At 38.6% G+C, this 21,992-nt stretch overlaps 2 protein-coding genes across 2 annotated transcripts in view; one reads left to right on the plus strand and one right to left on the minus strand.

Annotated features, from left to right (window-relative positions):
* The window catches only part of LOC124595126 (centrosomal protein of 162 kDa), a 241,962-nt gene that overhangs the window by 159,316 nt on the left and 60,654 nt on the right, over window positions 1-21,992 (minus strand). Inside the window, exon 6 of the mRNA XM_047133724.1 lies at window positions 21,536-21,703. Within this exon, the coding sequence (XP_046989680.1) occupies window positions 21,536-21,703 (168 nt within the window). The remainder of the gene's footprint in view (window positions 1-21,535; window positions 21,704-21,992) is intronic.
* LOC124595127 (carboxypeptidase B-like) lies at window positions 620-21,732 on the plus strand. Its single transcript, XM_047133725.1, has 3 exons — window positions 620-663; window positions 13,500-13,626; window positions 20,784-21,732. The coding sequence occupies exons 1-3, from the start codon at window positions 658-660 to the stop codon at window positions 20,957-20,959; spliced, it is 309 nt and encodes a 102-aa protein (XP_046989681.1). The 5' UTR covers window positions 620-657; the 3' UTR covers window positions 20,960-21,732.

The following is a 21,992-nucleotide window of genomic DNA, read 5'->3' on the forward strand; positions in this document are numbered from 1 at the left end:
GTAGGCTCAGTGTTGCCTTGCATGTTGCTACAGTTCTTTGAAATGCAAACTGGTTGATTTTTATGAGTTTTCCCATTCTTTTGTAAACAACTCATGTCAGCATTTCGTAACTATAACTTTTTAAACTAATGGATCGATAATACTGACACCTGTTGGTATCTGCCTTCCTTTGGAACTGGGATAATTAAATTCTTCTTGAACTCTGCAGGTATCTCACCCATGTCATATTCTGCACTCCGGGTGGAACAGTTTTGCCGTAGCTGGCTCTGACAAGGATCTCAATACTTCTGAGGGGGTGTCATCTAATGCAGGTGCCTTGTTTTGATTTAGTCTTTTTCAGTGTACTGTCAGATTCTTCTCACAGTATCGGATCTCCTATCCCCTTTACGCTTCCCATTAGTTAGTATCTCAAATTTACAGCAGCTGATGCTTGGAGGACATTTCAGATATCTTGATACAAGACAAAATGACATCTTGAAAACTGCAGCGTACAGTGAGTGCTTTTTGCAGATATCGAGAGCTACCTCGACTACTTGTCAAGCGTGTACAGCCACTTGTGCAGCATCGAGGAGATCGGCCGCTCCAGTGAGGGCCGCCCCATCAAGTTGCTCAAGGTCTCCACTGGTGGGCGGTCCGTCAAGCCCGCTATCTGGATAGATGCAGGTGAGTTCCAAGAATCTGTTCTTAACGAATACTTGGTCGCTGTGCACTTCAGCTATATGTACAAAGTGTATTTGTGAACTAATGGCCATTTCCTTGTATTTAAGAATTGTCACTTCAGTACAAAGTTGAACAAATGCAGCACCATCTACTGTCTTTTTACGAATCCACAGCGGTAATAATTTTCATTCTATAGTCATTTGACTGTGGTTCAAAACAATGGCTTTGAAAATCGTTTCCACCCTCGCCAGTGGCAAAGTGTGAGCTGCAACACGATGCAAAAGGACCTACAGCTGTTCAGATTCATCAGTAGTCGAGCCAGTTTTATGAACTGATAGTAATGAGTGACTGAAAGGCTAGACAACAGTGTGGAGACTTTGTAAGTGGCCCTACTGATGTGTACAATGAAGAGCGAAGTGTCAGTCCTAGTAGTGTCAAAACGATGAAACTGCACAGCAAGTGGACCAGAAAGTGATCTTATGGAAGATTGGTGCCTTGGCTGATGAATTCCCTTATGTCAGACACAGCAATATCCTAATGATTTGGCACAGACATACTCGGACATGGCAAATTGTGGGCAAACTGGATGCCAAAACTGCTTACAGACCACCACAAAGAGCAAATAATTACAAGTGGATGAGGGTTTTTGGAGTTCTACCAACAAGATGGAGATTTTTTCCCCACACTGTTACAGGTAACAAGAAGTGAATATCCTATCCCAACACGGAATCATAGCATCAGTCAATGCAGCTGCATCATTCAATTTTGCCAGAATCAAGAAACACCATGCAAGATCCTTAGTTTTTCAGGGATGAGGGCATTCTTTTGGTTTCAAGGAAAATGGGTCAACAGTTACAGCTAATGCACAATGCACCAGGCAAGGCAATACAATAGCTGGCACAATGGATTTGCATTCAGGAGGATGACGATTCAAGCCTTTGTCCAGCCATCCTGATTTAGGTTATCAGTGATTTCCCCAAATCACTTCAGAAAAATTCAGGGGTGGTTCCTTTGAAAGTGTACGGCTTTCTTCCACATCCTTCCCTAACCTGATGAAACCGATGTCCTCACTGTTTGGTTCCCTCCCCAAAATCAACCAACCTAACGCGTGATGCAAAACGCTCAGAAAATTGTGAGGTCTTCCAAAAATGACAGCACTGGGAACTGTCATCTGGATTGATCTGCCTTTACAATAGTGTTCACGCACCATCCCTATATATATCAGGGGTAAAAATCAGCATTTTGGACTGGAAATTTTTGATCACTCAATCGAATACATATAAAGCACATTATTGGAACGTGACACATGGAATATAACACCACACATGTAAGTAAAGCAGAAAGCTTTCTTGTTCATAAGATAACTAGTATCAACTTCATTCATGTAACATACACAACACAGTTTCCTACAGGACTGAAAGCTTCTGCCTCAAATTACTTCAGCATCAAGGAGGCATTAGTAGTGTTGTAAAATTCCCGGGAATTTAAAATTGAGGAAATATTCCCAAAATTCATAAATTCTTGGGAATTTATGAATAATTAGCAAGATAGCTCAAAAAACTGTTAATAGGCAAAAGCAGTAATTATATGGGTAAATCTTATATGGATCTGGACTTAACCTCCTTGTTAGAAATAAACACTTTTTTGGTTTTCATTATTTTAAATATCAAAGAATCAGCCCTAGACCTGGCAAGTGTCGACATTTTATGACTCTTACGTTTCCTAGAACTGCCGATGTCGAAATAATCAACCTTTAGAAAAACTGAGTTTATAATATTGATATGCCATCTAGTAACTAAAGTTACTAAAATACACAGGGAAGTTTGTTTATTCAATGTGATAAGTTTTCCATCGGCATTAGAGGTATTTTAGGCTATAAAGTTTATTTTAAACTCTTGAAAATTTTGTAAACATTAGTCATTGAAAATGATATTTCGGGGAAAAATTATGCAAATAAACTGGTAGAGATTTATGGTTTACTTGAAAATACAAGTGATTTTATTGGCATAGAACATGATAAAAATATTAATTAAGAATTCTAAAAGTGAAAGTGATTGAGATATTTAGGGAAAATAAATTTATAAATCATAGTTCATCACATCTGAAGTAAAGGCCAAATGAAGATAAACCTTTTTTGGACACCTATACCAAATAGACGGAAACAGACTAACAAAACAAATACTACTATATTTCTGGAAGAAGAAATAATGGATTACAGAAGTAAGGAGAGATCAAGAAAGAAACAACATCAAAGAGTCAGAAATAGCAGAAAGAAACCGTTTCAAAAATGAAATACTAAATTTGGAAGGCTTTCAGAGCAGAAGAAATTAAAATTCGGGAACAACATGAACAGAAGAAAAGAAGAGACTTCATGGGGAGAAAATGAGGAATACTGGCATAATAGGAAACAACAACAAAGGAAGAAGAGGAACTGAAGTTGTTAACATGATACTAGTTGGTAAATACAATTAAAAAAAAATCATCACATGAAATAAGGAGCCTTTGAATTCTGAAAGTGAAACACCTCTAGTCATCTGTCTGGAAAAATTAAAAAAATACTACAGATAATGGCTGATTGAGAATTACACCTCCAGGGAAATATTTTGTAAGTTTAGGTTTCATTCAGAGAAATGTGGGGTTTCAATTTGTCTAAAAATAGTAGGCCTAGCGAATATTTTAAATTATTTTCTCCACCAGACTTACGGTAAATGATGTTTTCCATGGAATTTGCAAGAAAATTAATGCGTGGAATGACAAATCTTGGATTAAAATGTATGAATTTACTTAGTTAACCTAGTTTTAAGGTTCTTTAACTGTTAAAACATTCAAAATCTAAAAATTTTCATAAATTCCCAATTTTTGGGGATCTTCCTTGGCCAAAGAAATATTCCCGGCAATATTCCCATTTTATAAGTTCCCTCCCACTGGGAATATACCCAGCCCACATCACTAGGCATTAGACTTCTAATCCCTTTTTGGTCCAAAACCTTTCTTCAGGCAAAATGAAGCACATTGTCCTCGATTCCACACTAAAAAGGTATTTCCAAGTACATCACAATGAAATATTTTATGGTTATTACAGTTCATGTTATACATCAATTATAAAATTAATATTATCATGTGAAAACACACGCCTTTTGTAGATCATATGCTTAACTATGAGGAGGTGATCCTACAGAAAGTGCCATAAAATGCAGTCAGATCTTAACAAAATGTTGTACTGATGCAACAACAGGCTTTTAGTCTAAAGAAATGTAAAACTGTGGACATCACAAAACATGAAAATGCTTTAACTACATGATTAATGAGTCATTACAGATGTCATTGAAGTCATAGAAATACATGGGAGTAATAATGTGCAGGGACATGAAGTAGCACAATCACATGAGGTCATGTCAGTTGTAGATAAAGCGAACAACAAGCTTTGATTTCCTGTTATGATACAGGAGAATAGTACAGCATCTACAAAATATAATGCTTACAAAGTAAGAAGGATGTTGTGATGGAGTGCTAACCTTTATTTTGTTACTGGAAAACTTTTCACAAAAATTGTTGGAAAATCTCAAAAGGGAAAAGTTTAATATTATACGAAAATCCATTTAGATAAATTCAATAATCAATTTTCAGGATGGAATCTGCAAGTATTTGTCAACCAATCACATGAAGATTCCTACAAAAGAAGTGAGGCAAGTGCCAATGACAAGTGCCACAAGAGACTTATAAGCATACTTCCTGCAGTCTGCCTTTAAGTGAAAGGGAACTGAACCTTAATGTGGTGTACAATGAAAAGTATCCTATGCCAAGCACTGTGTTGTGATGTGCAGGATATAAAAATTCACAGGCCAAAATATTAGCCAGAGGCACACTGGTTGCTTTGGAGCTCTGTATGTAGAGTGCAGTTGGTACCAGGTAATGGTGTGACCCTCCGTCATTGATGGAAGTCAGGGTGCTGAAGTGGTGCATTTGTGTGTGTGTGTGTGTGTGTGTGTGTGTGGACGGGCACGCATGCCCCCCCGTTTCTAAGTGGACATTGCTTATTGTACCTCAACCAGCTCACTAACTGATTCAATCTTAATCCCAATGAACATGTCTTGAGCTATTTGGAACAGCAAATGAAACTTAGCAATTAACACTGTGGTGTCACCGCCAGACACCACACTTGCTAGGTGGTAGCTTAAATCGGCCGCGGTCCATTAGTACATGTCGGACCCGCGTGTCGCCACTGTCAGGGATCGCAGACCGAGCGGCACCACTAGGCAGGTCTCGAGATACGGACTAGCACTCGCCCCAGTTGTACGGACGACTTTGCTAGCGACTACATGGACGAAGCATTGCTCATTAGCCAAGCCAATAGTTAGAATAGCCTTCAGCTAAGTCAATGGCTACGACCTAGCAAGGCGCCATTAATAACATTGCATGTATCTAAAGAGTCTCACTTGTATCGCCACAATCTCCAGATGTACCAAAAGGATGGATTAAAGTTAAGTATTACAGAAGCTACGTACTTTTCTTTATAGCAATCATTACGTATCCTGTTTCAGACCTCACGCACCCTCTTTAGGTAGCGCGTGCCTGTCGGCTTCCTCTCATTGTGTCTAGGCTGTCTTGTCTAGACACAACAGACACCCTAGCAGTTTAGTAGCTGTGTGGGATCTGATCGACAATGAGTGGCTTCAGCAGGATATGGCCTACCAGATGAAACTTGTGGGCCCTCTTCCTTGCCAAACTGTGTTCATTATTGAGGCTGGAGGTGGTGTTACGAGGTATTAAATGTCATGTCACACAGAGGTGACTAATTTTTGTCTGGTGTTGTTATTTAGACGCAGAAAGTCATTCAGACAGAAAAATTCATTCTGAAGTCAAGGAGCATGGACCATGGCTTAACCTTCCACACAGGATATTTTAAATCAATTAAGAACTGAAATGAATTGATTGATGGTGATGAAATCAATCCTTTACAAGATCCTTTTTCCTCTGTGCTGGTATTCCATGTGCTCCATGGGACAAGTTCTGTTGGTAGTGTTTGGAATTCACAGGTGTAAAACATCAGTGGCAATGAAATTTGGCGATAAGGCCGAAGATGTACTAAGATATCCTAAATGGTTGAGGCATCTGCTTGCTATAAGCAGGAACTTCAAGTCCAGGTCTGGCACAAATTTCATAATTATGTTCTGCAATCCACTATTGTTATGAATTTTGTTTCCATCTCTCTCCTGATGAGTCACTTCACACAATTCTGCATCACTCAATGAGCTACCCTCAGTTTTTTTGAATGGTTTTAGCACTGAAAGTATAAAACTGGTAAATACACATCAACTGTAAGCTTTCTGTCTTGAACAAATTGAAAAGTTTATTTAGTTTTTCCAGATCAATCTTTTGCTGCCCAACCAATCATTTTCTTCAAATGCCCGAAAACCACAAATCCGTCCATTGATTTTATCACTCTACTGTGGATTTGTACTATTTCATTTTCCCTGTACTGGCTATTCGTAGTCTTGTAACTGACTTTCAGTCGCATTTTCAAACTTGCTTTATTAAGTATTTCCATTAGTAGTTGGTGTTTCTCAGCACTAGAGACAAACACTGCAATGTTATTAGCAAAGTTGGTCCTGCTATGCTGCAATAGCAAAGTTCGATACAAACAGTCGTGCTTGGGACTCGCAACAAAAACAATTAACAGGGGATACTGAGCTTATACAATGAAGGACAACAATAATGGCCACAGGTATGTTTGAATGAAGAGAGAGTGTCACTGAAATGTTGAAAAATCTTATTTGGCAGATGCTTGAAGGTAAATACCAATGATACTGCAAGAGCTAACTAATAAGTTTCAAGCAACAGTAGTAAGCAAGAGATCTTGGAATATATTGCTGTTCCCCATGTATCATTCATGTAGGGATTGCAGAGACGAGATTGAAATAATTACGGGGCAAGCAGGGGGATTTAAGCAGTAAATATTCCCACGCTTTGTGTGTGAATAGAACAAGCAGAAACGCTAACCTGCAGCAGTACAATGGAAAGTACCCTCAGTCTTGTACTCGACAGTAGTGTGCACAGTGACGATGTAGATTACGGTCATCAGACATATGCATCACGTCACTCCTGCAATTATTCTAATTCCACTTGCCCACATCCCGCTACGTGGTAGTCTCATCCTTTTCCTGCCTGTTCGAATGCAACAAGTAACTTCTTTGGTCCAATCTGGCATCCATTTGACCTGCCAATCACTCTAAAAATGTGTGAGAGTTCTGCAATGAATATAAAGCCTGTAACGTAGCTGCCAGGAGGGGGTAAGAGCCTTGTTTTTGTGTTCCTTGCAGATGCCTACGCCTGACGGCAACTCCTTAATCTAGTCTGATACTCAGTACAATCATGTTTTGTTCACTATATCAACACATTGAAATCCGCACACTGCAGAACAGTAGCACACAGCTACAGGTGTGAAAACAAAATGGCACAGCCCACTGATAAAGTGGAGTATCGCGTGGCAATTCATTTTCTGCAGCAGCGGAAATGTTGGTTGAAACAGTGTCAGACCAGTTGAGATGGCGATACAAGTCATCTGGAAATTCCACTGTGTCAGTGGGCTCCGTTATTTTGTCTTGGCACCTCTAGTGGTGTGTAATGATTTTGCAGTGTGTGGATTTCAATTTGTAGTAGGGCTTCAGACATATACTTACAAATAAAAAAATTAATTCTTCTTCTTCTTCTTCTTCTTCTTCTTGTAGTCTCCCTCCTCCTTAATTATCAAATTGGTCACAAAGTCCTTATCCAGTCTATACATCCTTAACCAATCATTTCTGTTCCTGAATTTCATGGCCTACTCTTCTTTTCTCAGGCCCACTGCCTCTGTATCCTTCTTGTTATCACTCTTCTATCCTGTCCATGGCCTTCCACTAACGGCGAAGCAAGCTGAGATCTCTTGACTTCCCCCTCTTGTTCTGCCATCTGCCTCCTTAAATTCTTTTTATTTTCAATTTTGTCTAATTACCATTAATAAGCATGAGTATAATCTGCATTTCCATAAAAGAGAATGGTTGGCCCTCAGTCTTAAAGAATATAGCAACAGGTCTAATTTTGTGCTTAGTTTTGTGTACGAAATTAATTTTCTAATTTATTTTGAACATTCGTAGTCAATAGCTTTTGTTATAGGGTGCAATCAGTAATTGTTTTGTGACTCAGGTTCTACCGTTGACTTATAAACAAACATAAATTCTGTACTAATTTTATATTTGAAAGAAGAACTACTAGGATTCTTAAAGTATTTATTGGTGTCTATTCGAAAACATATTAGCAAAGCCAGCCCTTAATTAATTCCAAAATAATTACCAGGTTTGTCAAAAGTATTGTTTGTATAACTATATCTGTTAATTTCATTATTTAAACAAATAATTTGGCCCAACCTTTGTGGTAGACGGAACAATTAAAAAGAAGGAAATTTTATATGTATTCAGTTAATTGAATGAGTTATGTTTTAATTGTAATTTCTGTAACTTAAACATCGAACAATGTATAGTTTCAGTGCCTATTGTGAGGATATATAAAGGACCGATTTTTGGTCCTGAGACAGTCAGTTCATGGCCGATTTTCAGATGAAAAACCTGTATTTGTTAGATCAACAACAATGCATCAACTGAACAGTGGAATAAGTGTAACACAAATAGGCTGTGTGTTACATCAATTTATTTGAAAAACAGTGTCACACATACTGTATTATTCTGCGAGAACTGTGAACTGTGTGGTTAGGTTTTCGCTGCTCTTAGATGTTCAACAGCAAACTACTGAAGCAGTATGCTGAATGTCTGCCTGCAACCTATTAATGAAGCTTATCCACATTTGCCAATAGTGAACTGGCCATTTAATTGTGTAATACTGCAGGGTTGTGAAACAGTAAAAATAAAGAACAGTGAAATGCAATTGTGCAACTGTCTGCTACATCATTTACAGTAATCAGTGTTGAACTTCCACCCTCCATTTTCCAGCCAGTATAAAAATTCAGTACGGCGACACCGAGGACTATCAACGATGAAATAAAGCAGGCAAACGTCACACTCTGCCCCTTTTACCCTCTACAGATCCTGAGAACATTACTTGCAGTAGTCTTGCCTCTTCAATCCTAATTAGGCGTCCTGCCCAAATCAATCTTTTTTTCTTCATCCTTCAGAACATATCAGTTTCTGAGTATAGCTATCACAGTTCCTGGTTTTCAGTGTCCTCTAGTTCTCTGACTGGGTGTCCCTCTTCTGGTCAAATATTTTCCCTGATATATTTCTCTCTTCATTTGCTTTCCTAAATCTAAATGTTGCAGCCTATATAGAGCTACCAGGAGACTTGCACTCTGGTATAGTCCGATTTTTTAAAACTTTTTGAAAGTGCTCTTCTGCATAGCATGTCCTTTAATCCAAAATATGCTCTGTTTGCTGCTTTTCCTTGATCTCAATTTCCACTCTATTCCGTTTGGTAAAGATGCTTCCCAAATATTAAAATACGTCTATTCTCTTAAACAAAATCTGGATGCCCTGCTCATGAACATGCACTGTTTTCTCTTCATTAATTGTCAACATTATTTTCCCTGCAATATTTTTGTAAGAACTTGACACGAGTTGCAACTCCTTTTTGCTATCACTTATCAGAACAACATCATCCACATATGCAAGCTGACTTATTGTGTTGTTATATAGTCTTATTCCAACCTGACTTAAATTTTTGTTTTATCCATGTATCTTTTCTAAAATTAAATTAAAAAGTATTGGAAATAATGCGTCTTCTCGTTTATAACCAGTTCTGATTTCAAATTGCTCTGACATTACTGTAATAATATTTACCCTGCAATTAGTTTCCTCCAAACACATCTGTAAAATTAATTACATAATTTTATTTTTTTGAGGCAACAGTTAAAACTAAACGATTTCCCCCCACAGAAGTGTATTACAGTCAGTATGACTATGGTCTGTTGATGGCATTGCAGGCCAACATGGTCGTGAGTGGATCGCACCAGCAGCCGCGACATTTGCACTGCTGCAGCTAGTGGAGTTTGGTGGTGAGCATGCCGACTTGCTGGCCGCCTTCGACTGGTTTGTGCTGCCTGTAGCCAACCCAGACGGTTACGAGTTCTCGCGGGCTGGTGACCGCCTGTGGCGGAAAACGCGCAGCGGTGCCACCGCTGGGTCACGCTGCGCGGGTGTAGACCCCAACCGCAACTGGGACTTCCACTGGGGTGGCTCCGGCACTGGGGGGCGGCGAGGGTGGTCGGCCGCCTGCCGTGATGACTTTGCAGGGCCACATGCCTTCTCAGAGCCCGAGACTCGTGCTGCTGCTGACCGCATGCTTGCACTCAATGGCTCGCTGGCACTCTACCTCAGCCTGCATGCCTACTCGCAGATGTGGCTCATACCCTGGAGCTTCCAGGTACGTCTCTGCCCATTTGCTTCACACCCTGTGCCCCCCCCCCCCCCCCCCCCACACACACAGTATTTCTGAGGAGTCCCTGTACTCCTCTTAAATTTGTCCAGTTGGGTAAATAGTTGTTTTATTAGTATGCCTGCTTTGAAGCTGACGAAAATCATTACTGTGATTATTGCACTGTTTTGTTTCAGTACTGCATTGTTGCCGATATAAAGACACATGTGATGTGAGTGGACGCAGTAACAGTGTTGAGGAATGATTAGGAGCATGCGGTGCATGAATGTCCACAGACAGGGAACACAAACACAACAAAGATGACAAGCAAGGTTTAGATATCACTTTGCCAAGACGCCACCTCATAAGGCAACCCTATTGCTTTTGTTTCAGGCAATCTCAGAGATATAAAACATTGTGGGAAGTAAAGAAAACATGTGAGAGGAAATGTGTGTCATTGTCACTCATTCAGCTGAGCAGTCCCCAACAAAATTTATTTGCAAAAAAGCAGCTGAACTTCATGTACCGCAAACAATAACGCATAACCACATTAAAAAAAAGATTTGAAAATCAATGGATTCAGAATGATGGTTGGTATGAATTACCTGATGATGAAATGGAACAAAATTTGAAAATCAAAGGATTTGGAATGATGTTTGTGAATGAATTATCTGATGATGATATGGAACAGGGAGTTTCAGCCTCCTGTGATTTGACACAAATTCCAAATACAGTGTCTCACTCAACGAGTGATATTTTCTGATGAATCTGCAATATACTGCAGTTCACACAGGAAGAATGTGGTTTTCTGGTCTAAGGCCAATCCCCATTACAAGCAATAATTAAATTGGATAGATAAAAAATCTACTCACCATGCGGCGGCAGAACACACACATAAAAGATGGTTGTAATTGGCAAGCTTTTGGCGCCACTGACTCCGAAAGCTTGCCAATTACAACAATTTTTAATGGTGTTTTCTGCTCCCACTTGGCGAGTAGATTTTTTTATCTATCCAATTTAATTATTTAGAAAATTGCTTTATGAAGACCATCACAAGATGTGGTTTTAGATCAGATAATATTTTGAAACTAAAAATTAGGACATGGACACATAAGTACACTGATTCTAGCATGTATAAAATAATTACAGGGTCTGTAACCAAAACTGCTTTGGACAAGCAAGGTAACAGTGTGGCATATGCTGCCACTCTGTAGATGACATGAAGAGCAATATGTACATTTTTCATATTGCACTGGAAGTTCAGTTACTCAGTTTATTAGATGAATTCAATATTCATAAACACTGGAAGAAACAACCTAAAATAATTGTCAATGAACAAGGTTAATATGTTCTTAACCCACATTTTTCTCTGTATCTGTAACAGTCACTTCTCCATCTGATTCCTGCCCACAAGTGTAGCATCTTCACTTCCACATTTTTCTACTCTTAAGGGATATGATAGACCCTCTAGCACCTGCTGGTTAAGTTTCTATTATTTATCTTCTTCTCATAGAGGGCAGTATTGTTCTCTATTTTACACACATCAGCTTCTCCTTGCATAACATTTTTTATATATTATAGTGACATTTTATGCGAAGACTGCCTGTACGTCATCTCTTCACATATGTTGAAATGTTTGTTATATTACAACAACTTGTTTTGTTTATTATAGCAGATTTTAGCCAACTTATATACCATCTTTTTTTAACATTTTAATAATTGGTTAGTATTTCTAATACTTTAAATCCGACTGTGTCAGTTTTTATAGTTAAGCTATCACAACAATGCTTTTTGGTTCTGTGTGTGTGTGTGTGTGTGTGTGTGTGTGGTTATGACACCTGGTGACTGTCACCAAGTGCACTACTGCCTGATATCATAATTGCACCACAGCGTGATGTAAACACTTCTGCTAGTAGTTTCTGTATAAAGTCCAAAGTACTGGCTGTCATTACGGTTTTTATTTCTGGGTGTGTTGGATGTATTTTGTTTTTGACTTTAACTGACATTGCTGTATTGATATAATTAATTTTTATTCCACAGACTTTTTTGTATGTTAAATTCAAGGAATTTTTATCTAGCCAATGTTTAACGCCAATGCACAGATTGCAGCACTGGCTGGTATAATGCAATCTTATGTAGTTTACATTACACATTTGTTCGTATTTATATTTTTCCGTCACAAAAAAGGCCTGGAAATGGTCTTCACAAACCGAAACTGATAATAAAATGGTATACATTTGCAATGAATCACCACTTAAAGAGATTTAAATTAACATTCCCCAGAATGCTGTCTCTCTTTGTTGTACCAATGTTCCACCTTACAAAAAAGTTAAAAATATGATAATAATTAAACTCTTCTAATTAAGGCACCCTTTATTTAAAACCATCAATAATACTTTAAATAAGTAACTTCGTGGTTTTGTGGCATATTTTTTCAGAATGCAGCTGTAATCAGGTCTTCTCCTCTTTTGACATTTCGGCTGCCAAACATCCAACCACCATCTGAGGGAGTCATAAAGCATTTCCCTGCCTTATAAACATGCAGACCATAACAACATCTATGTGGCTGCAGACTACAGTAACTGAAGAAATGCTTCTGTATGCCCCCTATGATGGATAGCAATGGTGATGAACTCTGTTTATACGTATTACACCACATTTACAAGAGGTACTAATCATGAGAGTTGACCACTCAAAGTGCTGGACTCCACAAGACAGCAAATTGAAGCTGTTGTTGAGATGGGATAGGTCCAGCAGGTGGCTTTCAATATCTCCTCTTGTGAGCAATTCACAAGATGCTGCTGCTGCTGCTGCTGCTGCTGATGATGATGATGATGTGGGTGCCAGAATTTGTAGCATGGTCCATCTAATGCAGTCTTCTGCTACTGGTGCTGCACCAGGCAATTGTAGCACTTATGATCCATACACTGCTTTTGAATGGTTCATGTTATCTGACCAGTATATGGAACTCAACATCAACATAGGATCTTATACACATCTGCCCTATGAAGAATGTGATCCTCTTTCGCATAACTGAGCAGTGGGGCCATCTAAAGTGGTGGGCGACAGTGGGCATTCAGTTTATGTTTGTTTCACAAGTAATCAATTTGAAATACAGACTCCTCACACAAAGTTGGAAAGCCACAGATTGAAACCTTACACCTCATAAGAAAATTCAGTAACGCATTCCAACATAAACAGAAGGTGACCGTCTCATGTTAAGAGGCTGACAAGGACAGGTTGCTTCTTAGTACACAAGAGACAGGAGAGAGTAATAAAATTAATTCAGTAAAACATATTTCCAAATTTGATTTTGCTAACTGACTTCTATTGAACAAATCTGTACAAAAAGGGCAGGCAATGTCGCGAAGAAATTAATCTCTTTCTTCCTCGAAGCCAAAAATATCTTAACCCAAGAGACTTTTTTTATCTGTTCACAGGATGAGAAGCCAGCTGATTACTATGACCTGTTTGTGCTGGCTGAGGAGGCAGCAGCAGCACTGAAGGCAGAGCGGGGAACTGAATACCTTATTGGGACAGCACCAGAGCTTATATACCCAACAACAGGTACAAAGATTTATTAAAAATATGGAACTAACACTGGTGTCACACATACTGCAACCTGGAAACTAATTTGTTTTTAGATATGACTGTGTAACACTTACAGATACATTCTATTAACTGCTACGTTGGTCATTTTACACCTCTTTACGAGCCAGCTAGTCTTTCCTGTTACTAAACCACAGAACAGCAAAACACACAAGCTTCTTTGTGACCTCCTTGAGGGCGCTCTGCTTATAAGTCTTCTGTGAGATGGCTTATGAAATTTGCCTGTGTTGTAGAAATTATCTTTGAAAACTTTCTTTAAGTGGCTCAGTTCTTTTGGTAGGTTTTCAGCATCTATAACGCCTTCAGCACAATCTACCAAAGTACTATAAACAGAATTGTAGTGTGGTCCATGTAAACAGGTTTTTGGTAAACACTGCTGTTGAGACACTCATTAGCTTTTCAGCGGACAAGAACATAAGGAATAGCAAGGACCTGTTTGTCTTTGCCTCCATCATTTACTTAAGTGGTTATGAATGATGTTAATGCAGTCAAAGAACTCTCCTGATCCTCGAAGTGCGAAAGATTCAATTCATCTGCTTTCTAAGTTTTTTTGCTGATCCTGTTGAGAATTTATTCAAGCACACTCCAACACTATCATATCTTTTTGTATGCTGGAGAACATTTCAACCAGATGCATGGCATTGTGATAGGACGCCCATTAGCTCCAATTATAGCCAATGTGATTATGGAGTACTCTGAGGACACCACTGAGCCATGGCTCCTGTGAAGCTTGGATGCTTTTATCGTTACACTGACGACACATTTGTTGCCTGTCCCCTTGGATGAGAAACACTGGGAAAGTTTGTTGACGACATCAAGTTCATGATTAAGGTAGAGACAGATGGTGCCTCGCTGTTCCTTCAAAAGCAAAACAATATCTCAGCCACAGTGTTTACTGAAAACCCACCCACACAGACAGACCAGTGTCCGCACCCTATCAGCTACCATCGCCCAGTAGAGAAATGCTCTACTCTTTGTACCTTGGTGTATTGCACAGAATCTGTTTCAGATGCTGAAAATCTGCATAAGGAACTGACCCACTCATAGAATGTGTTGAAAGAAAATGGCTACAACAAACGACAAATTTCAAAAGCCATTTCACTGAAGGCTCATAAGCAGAAGGCCCTCCAGGACGAAACAAGAACTTGTGTTTTTGTCATTATGTGGCTTGGTAGCAGGAAAGATTAGCTGGCTCCTAAAGAGGTGTAAAATCGATTCAGTTTTCAGGCCTCCAACAAACATTCAACTACTCATGAGGCCTGTGAAAGATGATGTAGGCTCAGAATGCCAAGGATATACAAAGTACTGTGTGGGTAGTGACAGTTTTATAACAGACAGACTGCGCACTCTATTTAACAACACCGTGTAGAATGTGAGAAGTGTTTCTGCCTATGGTATCTTGAGAAATCAGCATTAGCAGAACATGATCTGAAAACTGTACACAGAGTTGCATTCCACATGACTTCTATTATTAAAGACATACATGTTCAGGGATATTTTCAAATGAAGTGATGGTGATAAAAGGTTGAAAACACTCTCTACAAAGATGGCAGTTTGCAACTAAGCACAACTTGGGACCCAGTCATCAGAAGACTGAAGCAGGTGAGGTGTTCTTACAATGAAAAAACTACTTTCTGTGGTGCTGGCATGGGCATCAGTGATGTGACAGGCAGTAGTGTGGCTATTTAAGGAGGGAAAACACATGAAAGTCACCACTTGACGATGACCAAGGAGCACTCAACCAAAAGCTTGTGTGTTTTTAACTACTTAACACAGCTGGAAGCTTGAAATCATTTTGTTAGCATATATCACTGTAGAACCAAGCATCTGTGCAGGATAATAGGTGGAAAAGCAGGGATGATAGGCTTCAGGCATGCAACATGCCACCCAATGGAGTGTCAGTCAGATTCCACAGGCAGACCACCATCTTTATTATTTATTTTATTTACACATAAAGTTCCGTAGGACCAAATTGAGGAGCAAATCTCCAAGGTCATGGAACGTGTCAGTACATGAAATTACAACATAAAAGTAATAACAGATAAAAATAAATGTTCATGAACCTGAAAAAAAGTCAGTCCATAAGTTTAAGTAAACACTATCAGCAATACAATAAAAATCAGCTTAATTTTTCAAGGAACTACTCAACAGAATAGAAGGAGTGAGCTATGAGGAAACTCTTCAGTTTCGATTTGAAAGCACGTGGATTACTGCTAAGATTTTTGAATTCGAGTGGCAGCTTATTGAAAATGGATGCAGCAGTATACTGCACACCTTTTTGCACAAGAGTTAAGGAAGTCCGATCCAAATGCAGGTTTGATTTTTGCTGAGTATTGACCGAGTGAAAAATGCTTATTCTTGGGAATAAACTAATACTGGTAACAAGAAACGACAATAAGGAATATATATATTGAGAGGCCAATGTCAAAATACCCAGACTCGTTTCTGAGCCAAAAATATCCTTGTAGAATGGGAAGAGTTACCCCAAAATATAATACCATACAACATAAGTGAATGAAAATAAGCAAAGTAGACTAATTTTTGTGTCGAAGTATCACTCACTTTTGATACCATTCGAATAGTAAAAATGGCAGTATTAAGTATTTGAACAAGATCCTAAACGTGGGATTTCCATGACAGCTAACTATCTATCTCAACACCTAGAAATTTGAACTGTTCAGTTTCACTAATCATATGCCTGTTCTGTGAAATTAAAACATCAGGTTTTGTTGAATTGTGTGATATAAACTGTAAAAACTGAGTCTTACTGTGATTTAACGTTAGTTTATTTTCTAAAAGCCATGAACTGAGGTCATGTACTGCACTATTTGAAACCGAGCCAATGTTGCACACAACATTCTTTACTGCCAAGCTAGTGTCATCAGCAAACAGAAATATTTTAGAGTTACCCATAATACTAGACGGCATATCATTTATATAAATAAGGAATAGGAGTGGCCTGAACACTGATCCCTGGGGCACCTCCCACTTGACAGTACCCCGCTCAGATCCCACATCACAGCCATTATCAACATTGTGAATAATGACTTTTTGCTGCCTGTTGCTTAAGTAAGAGGTGAACCAATTGTGAGCTACTCCCCGTATTCCATAATGGCCCAACTCCTGGAGCAATATTTTGTGATCAACACAATCAAATGCCTTAGTTAAATAAAAAAATACGCCCAGTGTTCGAAACTTTTTGTTTAGCCCATCCAGTACCTCACAGAGAAAAGAGAACATAGCATTTTCAGTTGTTAAACGACTTCTAAAGCCGAACTGTACATTTGATAGCAAATCCTATAATATAAAATGATCAATTATCCTTACATACACGGCCTTTTCAATAACTTTTGCAAACACTGATGCCATAGAAATTGGTCTAAAATTATCTACATTATCCCTTTCTCCCTTTTTATAAAGCAGCTTTACTACTGACTACTTTAATCGCTCAGGAAACTGGCCATTCCTAAATGAAAAATTACAAATATGGCTAAATACAAGGCTAACATGTGCAGCACAGTACTTTAATATTCTGGTAGACACTCCATCATAACCATCTGAGTCCTTAGTCTTCAGTGATTTAATTATTGATTTAATCTCCCTCTTGTCTGTATCACAGAGGAGTATTTCAGACATCAATCTCAGAAAGGCATTTGCCAAGAAAGTTATATGATTTCCTGTAGAAACTAAATTTTTATTTAATTCACCAGCAATGCTCAGAAAATGATTGTTGAATATTTTTACTACGAACTGACTTTATATCACCGAAATTGTGCTGCTGACTAGTATTCCCTTCACTACTGACCGTACGGTTTTAACTTTAACCTGTGAATTAGCCATTCTATTTGCACACCACATACTCTTTGCCTTCCTAATAACATTTTAATCACCTTACAATACTGTTTGTAATGGGCTACTGTAGCTTGATGTGACTACTTCTAACATTTTGATATAATTTCCGCTTTGTTCTACACGATATCCTTATCCCACTAGTCAGCCACCTGGGTTGCCCATTACTGCTAGTACCCCGTTTAGAATGTTCTAATGGAAAGCAACTCTCAAAGGGCATGAGAAATGTGTTATGGAAAGCATTTTATTTATCATCTATGTTATTGGCACTATAAACATCCTGCCACTCTTGTTCCTTGAAAATTTTAAAAAAACCATCTATTGCTGTTGGATTAACTTTCCTACATAGTTTTTAATTAACTATGACATTGGTTTGAGTATAAAAGCCTTTTAGTGTTAAAATTTGTGCATCATGGTCTGAAAGGCCATTCACACTTTTACTAACAGAATGCCCATCTAGTAATGAAGAACGAATAAAAATATTGTCTACGACTGTGCTACTGTTCCCCTGCACCCAAGTTGGAAAAAACACAGTTCGCATCAGACCATATGAATTTAGGATATCTACCAACATCCTTTTTCTTCCACAATCAAGAACCCTCTCTAGCTTGAGCAGAAATGCTCTGAAGTCAGAGTTACGGGACCTATAAACAACAACAATTAGAAGTTTAGTTTCACTAAATTCAACTAACACTGCAAAACTTTCAAATATCTGTTCAGTGCATTGTCATGATACGTCTATGGACTCAAATGGAATACCATGCCCCCCCCCCCCCCCACCCCCACCCCGCAAGGAACTCCTTGAGAAACAGCCAGCTAATCTGTAGCCTGGTAAAGGAAGCCTCTGAATTATCAAATTATTTAAGTGGTGCTCTGATATACCAATAATTTCAGAGTCAACATCTATTAGCAGTTCACTGACTTCATCTCTAATACCTCTTATGTTTTGATGAAATATGCTAATTCCTTCTCTACTTTGAAACATTACATCCGCTGAAGGTGAGCCCTTAGTTAGAGGGACTTCCTCCTTTAAGCAGGTATATCAGCTGACTTCAATCTAAAAAAGGTGCAGCACTTAACACCAACTACTACAGGAATTTTTCCATGAGTGACAGATCTACAGATCATTTTAATGGCAAACATCCTGGTCTATAAGAAATTCACTATCAACTGTTTATTATGTGAATCGCCAAAATTTGTCCAGCTCATGACAAAATATCCCTTCTATATGAATTAGGAATACATCTCTTTTAATGAGAAGAAATCATCAGATATGAAAGCAACTTCAGGCATTCCCCTGAGGAGTGTTATAGGGCCATTACTGTTACTAACATATTTGAATGATTTGATGGAAAACATTAGAACTGCACATAGAGAACATCAGTGCCAGAAAATCATAGCAAAACAGATGAAAATATCAGTTATTGTTTAAATAAATGATGACACACAATCATTTGAAAAGTCACAAATATAAAATGTTGAGGAGAGAATTGAAGTGGATGACCGACCAGATAAAACTAATGGTAGGAAGGGTGGATAATAGGCTGTTTTTCACTGGAAGAAAACTAAGATGATGATGATGATGATGATGATGATGATGAAGTAGAGGTGGAGGATGTGGTAGTCCAAAGAAAAGCAGTGGGTTTAATGACATATTTGTTACGTAAATGTGAGAGCATTATGCAGATAGTCATCTAACTCCATTGCTTTATGCTACTTGAAATTCATTGTACTTTATGCAAAGGTTGCATGAACATACATCCAAGAAAGGTTGTGGAATGTTTTACTTTCTGCCAAATGCATCTCATAAGAAGACCATAATTGTAAAATCATAGAAATCTGAGTGCAGAGGCTTACCGATAGCCATTATTCTCAAACACCATTTATGAATGAAAGAGGAGAAAGATGAAATGTTAGTGATGCACTAAGTGCTCTATGCCGCATGCCACATGCTAGCAAAGTTTGGATGTAGTGGCAGGGAAAGCTGCCAGACTTCGAAGTTTGACAATATTGTGAAAAGGATACCTTCCTACTCAATATGTAGCGGAGATGCTGAGTTACAGACAGGCACAACAAAAAGACTACTAAACACTTGAGCTTTTGTCCAGAAGGCTTTCTTCTAAAGCACAGGCCAGTCTGTCTGGTCTCAGCAGCCAGAGACAGTGGTGTGTGTGTGTGTGTGTGTGTGTGTGTGAGGGAGAGAGAGAGAGAGAGAGAGAGAGAGAGAGAGCTAGTTTTTTTAGTGTGTGTGTGTGTGTGTGTGTGTGTGTGTGTGTGTGTGTGTGTGTGTGTGTTGTCTATTTCAGAAGGCATTCTGGTCAAAATCTTACGTGTTTAGTAGTCTTTCTGTTGTGCCTGTCTGTGACTCAACATCTCCACTACATTGTGATTAGTAATCTGTCCTTTTCATAACATTTTTCATTATTCTATCCCTGATTTTCCATTGTTAGACTTCAAAGCTTGTTCTTCTTTAACTGTTTCCAATTGAATTCTCTGGATGGTATTATATGACCTGGATATTTAGAGGAGGGTTGCATGCAGGACAAGTTCACTGTTGCCTACCAAGTTTCTGGATTAAGCTGGTGAAGAGACATTAATGTGTAAGTTAAGTTACCTGTTTGCATTCTCTTGAGAGTTACTGATTGGGATATACTATCACCACATTTCTGCTGCTTTGCTGAAAGCACAGTGAGGCAGACCACACAAATACTGATTCGAATCCAACAGAGATCAGTGACAAGTCTTGTTGGTAACACAACACATCTACCATTGTGCGGTCCAACAATTGGTTCCTCAAAAATTTTGTAGATGGACTTAAACTTTAATGCAGAATCAAAATCACAGCAATTTTTTTTTTATCTTTTGCAAAGATGAGGTTCTTTTAGATGCAAAAAACCTTATTACATTTCAGAAAAAAACTGGGGAGGAAGATAATTTTGATAAAATGAAGTCGCCCAACAATTTCTTACTGTTTAACACCTATAAACGAAAAATTATACTCGATATGTTTTTTATGTTGCCGTTTTACAATAATTCGATGTACTATTATTTCCATTTTTTTTCTTTTAAATATGAGAAGACATATTCCACAGTGTTTCATTGATGCAGATTTCCTGCTAATTACAAATAAATTATTCACATCACATTTAATTCCTACAGTTGAAAGTACAGTGTGTCACTTCAATTTTTATTCACAGCCTCTGTTCTTGTCAAAAGTGTTCAAGTAAAGTCTTAATAAATACATTACTTTTTTTGAATGTTCACAGGAAGTTCCGATGACTGGGCCAAAGGTGTAGCAGGTGCTAAGTATGCCTACACAGTGGAGCTCCCAGATACAGGGACACACGGTTTTGTCCTGCCAGCAGACAATATCAGGCCTGTTGGGATTGAAACGTGGGCCGGAATCCGCACCATGGCCCGTCGTCTTGCTCAGTCAGTGTAGAAACGTGGTGAAACAACTTCAAGGGTCAACTAGCCATTGAGCATTGTTGGATTTTACAACTTTCAAATCTTGGTGCAAAGTGTTAAACCTATAGTGCAACTGACAATTACTGTCTTCTTACATGACCAATTGTCTTTGTGAAAATGCCCTACCTGCAAGTTACAACATAAAACCTGACACCAAACTTCCAAGAGTCATAGTACTGGTTGTACACTGTACGAGCCTGTCCTACATGGAATGCAGACATATACAATAAAGATAGTTGATTTATGTGACTGCACACATGGTGAGATTCCTGTTTCAGACAAGTGATAACCTGTGCACCACCTCAAATAACAGTGTCTACACATTGCAATATTATATGTGCAAGGAGAGCTATTGCTTTAGTGTAATATACACCACCTCTTGAAATTCTGTGGCAACAACTATTACCAGTCATGCCATTTATCTTATGCTGAGACACAGCAATAAATGTGACACTATAGCTGCTCACCAAAGTTGCAGCTGGAGATAAGAGAGTGTAAGAAACATAATGATAGAAAGAAATGAGAATGTGATGTGGTCACACAGACAGACCTGCAGCTGCTTGAGCTCCTGGCACAGGCGCTCATTGTCGCGCTGGTAGTTGACGATTATTTGCTCCTGGCGCTGCATTTCCTCCTCCATCAATGCCATCCTCACATCTGCTCTCTGCACACTCTGCTCAGAGTCGGGAGCAGGAGCTGCAGCCTCCATTCCTGATATCTGTAAGCAGTTCAAGTTGCCTTATTACAATGTCAATCTTTCTAGTAAAATAAAGAGAAATTCTCATAGAATGCAATAGTTGTCTAATATGCATCACTGTATTAGATGTATGTACAAATAAATGTGATCCGAGAGTGCTTCATAATGGCTTGATCTCTAGATTAATTCAGTATAATAATGACCATTAGTGTAATTCCACACAAACAGTATTAATCACAAAAAAAGCTATATGAATGGAAATCTGGGACTGTTTTTTGTTAAAAATCATTCGCTACATAGAGAGCATTGC

This window comes from Schistocerca americana, chromosome 2, assembly GCF_021461395.2.
Source record: "Schistocerca americana isolate TAMUIC-IGC-003095 chromosome 2, iqSchAmer2.1, whole genome shotgun sequence".
Classification (NCBI taxonomy): domain Eukaryota; kingdom Metazoa; phylum Arthropoda; class Insecta; order Orthoptera; family Acrididae; genus Schistocerca; species Schistocerca americana.